This window comes from Crocodylus porosus, unplaced genomic scaffold (genome assembly GCF_001723895.1).
Source record: "Crocodylus porosus isolate Cpor-Errol unplaced genomic scaffold, CroPor_comp1, whole genome shotgun sequence".
In the NCBI taxonomy this organism is placed as follows: domain Eukaryota; kingdom Metazoa; phylum Chordata; order Crocodylia; family Crocodylidae; genus Crocodylus; species Crocodylus porosus.
Window position 1 is genome coordinate 1604210 of NW_017728934.1, and position 8382 is coordinate 1612591.

At 44.2% G+C, this 8382-nt stretch overlaps 1 protein-coding gene across 5 annotated transcripts in view; it reads left to right on the forward strand.

The window, feature by feature from the left end:
* The first annotated feature begins 1522 nt into the window (after positions 1-1522).
* The window catches only part of SLC16A4 (solute carrier family 16 member 4), a 17476-nt gene continuing 10616 nt past the window's right edge, over positions 1523-8382 (forward strand). The window contains exons 1-4 of one of the 5 annotated variants that reach the window (XM_019546255.1): positions 1523-1738; positions 2268-2389; positions 5648-5780; positions 7011-7154. In XM_019546255.1, coding sequence (XP_019401800.1) covers positions 1723-1738; positions 2268-2389; positions 5648-5780; positions 7011-7154 — 415 coding nt within the window. In that variant the 5' untranslated portion in view covers positions 1523-1722. Of the gene's footprint in view, positions 1739-2267; positions 2390-5647; positions 5795-7010; positions 7155-8382 lie in introns of those variants that run through there. The other 4 variants (XM_019546252.1, XM_019546254.1, XM_019546253.1 and 1 more) reach the window with 4 other exon arrangements.

The window sequence follows — 8382 nt, forward strand, 5'->3', positions numbered from 1 at the left end:
TAGCCCTACCATTTTTACAGCAATCATCTTAGTGCTGATGACAGGTTCTCACAGCATACTTATTGTTTTCCTTTAGGCTTGTTCTTAAATTGACCACCCCTTTCTCCAGTTGTTTCTTATCTGAGTAAGAGTTGTGGTATATGCATGATTTAAATTTTAACAATAGCAGTACAGCTGAGCCTGCTTACCAAATCCAAGACTGGATAGACTCTATGGCTGGGACTTCCAATGAAAACAGAAGGGTGGGCACACAATCTATACACAGAGGGCTGACTAGATGCCTGGAGAAATAAGGCAGGCTACGCACAACAGAGCCTGGGCAAGTCTTATACAATGAGGACCTTCCACATTTGCTTTTTTGTTTCTATTCTTCCAAGCCAGAATTAGAGCCGCTTGCACTAGAAGCCTCTATGGCTGCACAGCCCTACAAATCGCTGCACAAAAATCTCATGGCACTTCCCTCAAAGTGACATGAGATCAGCTGCAATACATTCTAGGGTTGCAGGCAAAGGCAGGTCCATCTCCACTGTTAATTAATCACTGCCATGCCAGTTCATGGTGTTCCCATCCACTGTTTGCAGCATCGATCTATTCCATCTTCAGACACTTCAGGCCAAATCTTATTCCATCTATTACATGCCTACGTCTGAACCTATTCCACCCTGCCCAAGTCACTGAAAAAAAAAGTTAATATGCCCATTTTTGTTAACACACCATTGCTTTAAAATTAAATTAAAAAAATCAGTGATCAGAAACATGATCCACACACCTTTGCATTAATTATTTTTCAGGGACTTAAGCAGAGTAGAATAGGATCAGACTTGGCCATGTAATGGGTAGAATAAGATCCAGCTCTGAAGCTGCTGTTTTCACTCCAACTAAAAATGCTCAGTGAAAAAAAACACAGCAGGTTAATACACAATTAGCTACTGCTGCTGTAAAATGGTAGCAGAGACAGTGCCCTTCTAGTTTTGACCACATTAACTAGACAAGATCAGTGCTATACCACCAGCCGAGCTGACCTTACCTTGCTATTTCACAGTAAAACTGGCTACCAAATAGTAACAGAAATTTTACTGAGACTCTCCCTCTGCCTGAAGAAGGATGTTTGTACTCGAAAGCTTGCAAAGAACAAATTTTCTAACTATTTAGTTGGTCTAATAAAAGATATCACATTTACCCAAAGAACCTTGTCTGCCAAAAAATGCTGGACAGCTACACATTAAGATTCTTCTTCATATTGAAAGCTGGCCTCAACCCACTGATGCCATCCACTAGTGAGTGTAGTGACTAACAAGCAAGACCTCATGCCCAGTCCCAAACCATTCCTTGCAGTTTTCACCAGCATTTCTAAGTATTCAAAACTTCCTCCAATCAGGGCATGCTTTTAGCAAAAAAACTAGTTCCCCACTCCTATCCCACAGCCCCAGGGAAGGGGTGGTCCTCAAAGATCTGAAAGTAGCCAAGGAATCAAATTACTGCCCACAGGGCGGGGTAACGGTTAAGTCTAAAAGGTCCCCGTGCTTCAGGCATCTTGATCTTTTTTGCTAGCTCTGCCTCGCAGCTCCTTCTGGAAGAATAGCTGCTGTAATGAATACAGGGCTCAGAGACAAATTACAGAACAGACTCAGAAAGGAACCAACCCAGAAGGATTCTAAGCCCAACAGCAAATGAGAGACTTTTTTTCTTTGTGAACTACTTAGTTTTGCAGGATTTTGCATCATGAATCATCCAGACGGTAAGAGAAAAGCTTCAGGTTATAACACATGCACTATTTCAGCTCCCAGTCTTACTGCTTCCCTCACAGATAAGAGGAGAGAGGGAGAAAGAGGTTTATAGAAGCACTGAGATGGGTACAGCTATAATTGGTGAAACAGGCTCTCTGTACCTGGTAGAAGCTGAATGTATTTGTATATATGCACAACATATGACAGACCTTAAAATGCAAAATGTCTTTGTTGAAGGGCTGGCTGTGGCAGGAGACAGAAGACCTAAATTTCAGTGCCAGATCTGCTACAGAACACGCGATCTGTGCAAGTCTCAACCCCTCTTCCTAAATAAATAACAATGATTTCCAGTGCCACAAAAATACTTGAGTTCCAGGACACAATACTGTTTCTCAAGTTAACAGTGGTGGAGACTGGTGAAGAAGGCAGCAGGGTTAGATTGTGTTTTTGTAGTAGATCAAAGTGAACCCTGAGTGTTTAAACTAGGAAGCCTGTTCAGTAAGGTGAGGTGTGATTATTTCCTCAAATTCTCATTTACAGGAGAAAGGAAAGGAACAGGGATAGAAAGGCAGCCAACATCAACACAGAAGAAAAAAGAGCTCCGAGCCACAGAACCCCCGGATGGAGGCTGGGGATGGATGATAGTGCTTCATTTCTTTCTGGTAAGCAGAGGGACCATATGGAGTTACATCCTCGTGGCAGGAGATGCTTCCAGAGGCTGTGGATGCTTTCACCCAGAGCTCTTTAGACGCATAAACATACATTAAGGCAGCCTGCGATATGCATAGGGTTGATTAAATCAAAATTCATGGCAGAAATTAAACAATGAAAAGGAAGGGAGGGACTTCTGCTTCAATGAGTCTGGCCAACTGGTATGCAATGATACAGGTAGAGACTGCCCAGAACAGTGAAATGGGTAACTAGTTCTGAGCGGATTAATCTCTGCCCTCTATTAAAGCAGCAGTTGGATTTAGTAGTTTTTGCCACTAATCTACAGAAATACACACGTGAGCAGTAGAGATTGTAGCTTGCCTGGTAGTGCTAGACTGCTTGAAGACTATGTCTTTTAATGGCTGTCTTGCTGTAAGGGGGCATAAGTTACAGCAGCCACAGATCTCACCTGTAATCTGTAATAGAAGTCATTTGCAAAATGCCAAGAAAATTTACCTGCAGTTTGGACATTAACGTCCCAAGGAGTACATATATGCTTATCACTGCCACGCTCTCAGCCCAAAACACACAAACGGTGGATAGCAACCATCCATCTCAGATTTCCAATCCTGTTCTTTAGATCAGTGATTTTCAAGCTCCAAATCACCTTCCTGAGCTAGAATCTAAATTCAGAAAGGGTATGGAGTGGGGCCTTGAGGCTAAGAACCCCTGATCTATCTGGTACCAGGGTAAAAGCAGTGAGGGCAGGACCTTGGTGTGCTGTTCCCTGCTCTTTCTGTTATCCGTCCCCTTCTTGCACCTGGTCTGTACCCGAGGGGACAAGGGCATCCCTTCTGCAGAGGCTACTCCTTTGGGGTCTCGCATGTTGGCAGGAACAGTCATTTGCACTTGCAGTCCCACCTGCCAGCTCTGGGAGTGTGGGAAGAGAAAGGGGATGAGCCAGGCTGTAAAGCACAACTAACTTTAACCCCACATCCACCTGCACACTAGGCCTGTGCAAGTAGGCAGCTATTTGATCCAGCCCCTTCGGATGCCAGGGATCTTATCTGGAGCTCCGGACTGGTTTCCCGCTTCGATCCAGCTGAAGTGGCTCTGAAACTTCAGAGCTGCCACGGAGATCCGGCCATAGGGCAGAATGGGGAAATCAATGAAATATTTAAAACCTTTGTTGGTTTTTTTTGTCTAATTTGGATGAAACTTGCAGGGTGGTAGCCTCTGCTGGGAGCATGCAGCCTGCCAAGTTTCAAGATTGCTGCAGGGATTTGGCAGGGGAACTGCACCCCAAATTCTTGAAAGCAAAACTCATGTCACATGTATGTTACACCACAGCGGGGTCAAAACTGCAGAGGTGGTAGCCCCTGCTGAGGCCACAAAGCATGCCAAGTTTCAAGGAGATGGGTGCAGGGGTTTGGGGGGAACTGCACCTCAAGCTGCAGACAAGCAAAACTCATGACATGGGTGACACTGTGTGTGTTAAGGCACAGCAGGGTGAAAGCTGCAGGCCTGCTAGCCCTGCTGCGGCCACGAAGCCTGCCAGCTGTCAAGGAGATAGGTACAGGGGTTCTGCAGTGCTGCAGCTCTGGCTGCTGACAGGCAAAACTCATGACATGGGTGCTTGTGCAACTGTGTCCGCCTTGGGGCATGGGGTTGGGGGTGAGACGCACACTACTGCAGGCCTGGCTGCTAAGCTACTGTGTTACCAGATACCAAGCAATCATGATTCACTCAGGGACCAGCTCAATACACAGGACCTAGCTACTAGTAGCTACTAAATAATGAGTTAATTAACAATGATTAACACCTACAAAACCACAGGCTAAGGAGAGGAAATAATCAATACAATCAACTGCCAAGACAGAGAGGGTCAGTCACATGAGTTTTGCCTGTCAGCAGCTTGAGGTGCAGCTCTCCCCAAACCCCTGCAATTTTCTCCTTGAAACTTGGCAGGCTTTGTGGCCTCAGCAGGGGCTAGCATCCCTGCAGTTTTGACCCCACTGTGGCTTAACACATGCATGTGACATGAGTGTTGCTTTCACAAATTTGGGATGCAGTTCCCCCCAAACCTTTGCACCAATCTTCTTGAAACTTGGCAGGCTTCATGCTGTCAGCAGAGACTACCACCCCTGGATGTTTCATCCAAATCAGACAAAAAAACAACAAAGTTATAGATATTTGATTGATTCCCCCATTATACCCTATGGCTGGATCTCTGAAGCGGCTCCAAAGCTTTTCTGAACCGCTTTGAAAAGCCTAAAGCAGCCAGTGCTTCAATTTGAACATGCTGCTTTGGATGCCAAAGCGTCTGAAGCTTCTCTGGATTGAAGCATGGTCCAAAGCCTCTCAGAGTCCTACTGCCCACAACACACTGAGCTGCTGGGAGCATGCAGGGTGCAGCAGCCCCCAAAGCATGAGAGGGGGCATAGGATTCCAGACTGGGGGCAGGGGAAGAGTGCTTACCTCCTCCCATAAGGGCTGGGTGCCACAGCACTGTGAAAGGGATCTCACAGCACCCTGGAATGCCACAGCACCCCAGCTAAGAATCATTGCTCTAGATAGTAAGTTACAAGACCACTTTTCTTCTATTCAGTCAGCCACTAGAAAAGCAATTCTGGGAAGTTAAGGCACTGTTGCCCTAATAGCACAACAGCTTCTAACCATGGAGAACCAGGAGTTTATCACCACTAAAACACTAACTTGTTTTGCTAGTCTGTTAATTACTAGTGAGGTTTCAGAGAATTAGCAGTGCTCTCTCTGACAAGAACATCTTTTTGTTTTAAACAAAAGCTAGTCCTAGAAATGCCAGATCCACTTTATCAAAAGGAGCTGAAATGTAACTAACCCTCAAGGCACAAAGTTATTCTGCTCTTGGTTGGAAAAATGCCCAGATGCGTGTCAGTGCCCCCTTTAGAACCTGATGAATCTGAAATTCCAGATCCACGTGTCAGACACCTCACCACTGAATACATCATACACTAGCCCTCTGTGCTAAATATTCCCATCTGACACTAAACATTACCCAATGGCTCAGAAGACCTGCCCTATCCCCATACTGTACCTACTTATTGAATAGCTACGGGGTGTACATGTGGGGAGAAAATGGGAATTCTCCCCTACCCCCCACCCTTGTCTTGACCTCTTCTCCTGCCACATGAAGGTTTCACAGTACTGAGGAACAGGAACAAGACACATGGCCAGGAATCTGTTTTGTATAATGAGTAACACCTCACTTCAATCTGCTTTGAATTTAGGTAAACGTGTTTGTGATGGGAATGCTAAAGACTTTTGGAATTTTCTTTGTGGTTTTCCAAGAAGAAATTGGAGGGTCTTCAGAGAAGATCAGCTGGATTGGCTCCATCATGTCCTCTCTCCGCTTCCTAGGAGGTCAGCAGGAATCTGTAAGGTTAACAACCTACCAGGAAACAGCTCAAGGGCCTTTCAATTCTAAGGGCCCATTTTTTAATATTCACTGGCTAACAGGAAAGAATATTAGTTCACTTAGATTAGTGAAGACTGCAAACTACAGCAGTCTGTGATTGAACACTTGGTGGCATGCTGTATCCCAGAATGAAATGGGAATGAATTCTGAGTGGCTCTCAGGCCTGGTGTTATTCGCTCAAGTGAGAGGCTCATGCCACTATATACTATTAATGCTCATCTGTGGAAGAGCAGACTTCAGTCTCCACACCTGTGAAACCAAACACTTATTAGTGTAGACAAGAGCCTGCCCATGATCAAATACCTCTGTCACTATCACATTGCTCTGGAAATTTAAGGACAAGACAGTTTGCACAACTAGTCTCTGGGTCACTCGTTCTTTAGGAAGGATCTATCATGCTAGATCTGATGCATTTTAGGGTAGTCTCTTTTTTTAATGCTTCAAAGCAAAACAATCCTTTCCGCCACTAAATAATCCACTATAACAGTTGAGCGATGCCATCCACAGGGAAAACTGGTTAAGGAAAGCCTTCCATCTGAATGCTTGATATTTGATTACCATTTTCCTTCTCTATGCTAATTCTTAGAGCAGAGTGCAAGCTCTCTTTGCAGGTCTGACAAGTGCATAATCAAAAAATAATAATCCTATCCTAGATACTATTTTGCCTGGTGCTGGCCTATATACCTTCCTACCCTCCAAAATATTTAAGCTGCTCTCTTCAATTCTATCCTAATCTTCAGTTTTCTCAAGTACAACTGACTAGGAAAACTCTGACCCCTCCTGGTCACTGAGTATAACCCCTTCTCTCTCATCCCATCACACTTCTTTTGAGATGAAATCATCAATTCTCTCACTCTAAAACTGGATGCTGGTTTCCATAGTTCTGTGCATTGACTGATCAAATCAAATCAATCAGATTTGTCCAAATTCTCCAGGGCAACAACAGACATTATTAGCCACTAGTAGCAACGTGACTGTATTACTTCCCTCTTTTCTCTACCCACAGGCCTACCAAATAGCATATAACTCACTGGGGGAGTGAAATGCTTTGTTATGCAGCCTTAATAACCAGGTTACTTATCAACATCTTCACCCTTGCATAGCAGCTCTTTAGTATACATAACATTATATCAGATCCGTTTTGTTATAGTAACTTCCCCTCCTTTCCTTTCTAGGCCCACTGGCCGGTGTAACTGCAGAGAAGTTGGGAGAGCGATTAACTTCTGTCATTGGGGCAGGCCTAATTGGCAGTGGTTGCCTGATCAGCACACTGGCCACTAGCATCTCTTACCTCTGTGCGTCTATGGGGCTTCTGCTGGGTGAGTCTAGGTTTCTACTGCTCAAGGTAGTTCAAAAAGACATCTGCAATAATTTTCATGAGTTTATACTGAAACCAACGAACTGTTAATTCATGTAGCCACCCAGTGTCTTTGTTTATATTACAGTATCACCCAAAGGCCACAGGCAAGATTAAGGATCCAGTCTGGCCCATACCTTGCAAACATATAATGTTTATAATCCTTTCCCTGAAAGCTTTACACTTCAGGAATGCCAAACGCCAGATAACTTGTCAGAACAAGTAAATGCATTTCAGGTTTATTTATTATTTTTAAATGATGATGTGCAGCACATCCTGGCCTTTTTAATTGTTTCAAAATGTAAAGAACAAGCAACCTACAAGAAGCCCGTTTCTAAATGCCCTGGATGAAATTCTGATCCCACTGAACTCAATGGCACTAAACTGGAGCCACAATTTCACCCCACTCATCTTGAGGAAACAAGTACACTGCAATTTGCGTGGGTTTCCATAGACCACTACTTCCAAGTCACAATCCCAGTTCTAGAAAGAATTACTAAAAGTAGACCCAGTTTGGCCATTACCTTGTATGCCACATTTGTTCTCCAAAACAAAGGAACTATCTTTTTCATATAATCCATTCAGTTGGGCTAATTCATTGAGAAAAAGATCCTAAAAACCAGAAGATGTATTCTTACCTGTATGATATATTTATCATATCATGATACATATATAAATATGTATTTATTTTTCTGGGGCTGAAAGGGTGAAGTAGTTTTCTTATTTTATGTCACAGACCACAGAGAAGTAAGGCTCGAAAAGACCTCCAAAGGTCATCTAGTCCAAGCCCTGCCTGAGGCAGGATCAGGCCTATCCAAACCATCCTATACAAATCCACTGTCTAACCTCTTAATAAAACTAGTATCAACCCTAGCAACACCCTGACCTGCTACAGGTAAAGCAGGGGGACCACAGAAGCCCACATCCTGCTCGTGTAAAAGGTTGTTAATATATACTCAAGAGATCCCAGGTAGAGGGCCATGCTCCCTGCTACTGAGGAAGGCAAACACACCCACATTCCATACCAATCTGACCTCAAATTCCTTCCTGACCCCAAATATGCTATCAGTCTGATCCACAGCAGACCCTTTAGGCAGGAGCCTCTGGCTTTAACATCCACAGCATTGGTACACCCCAGTCAAAGTCTCCAGCCAACACACAACATCTCCAAAGGAGGCTTTAAAAAGGAC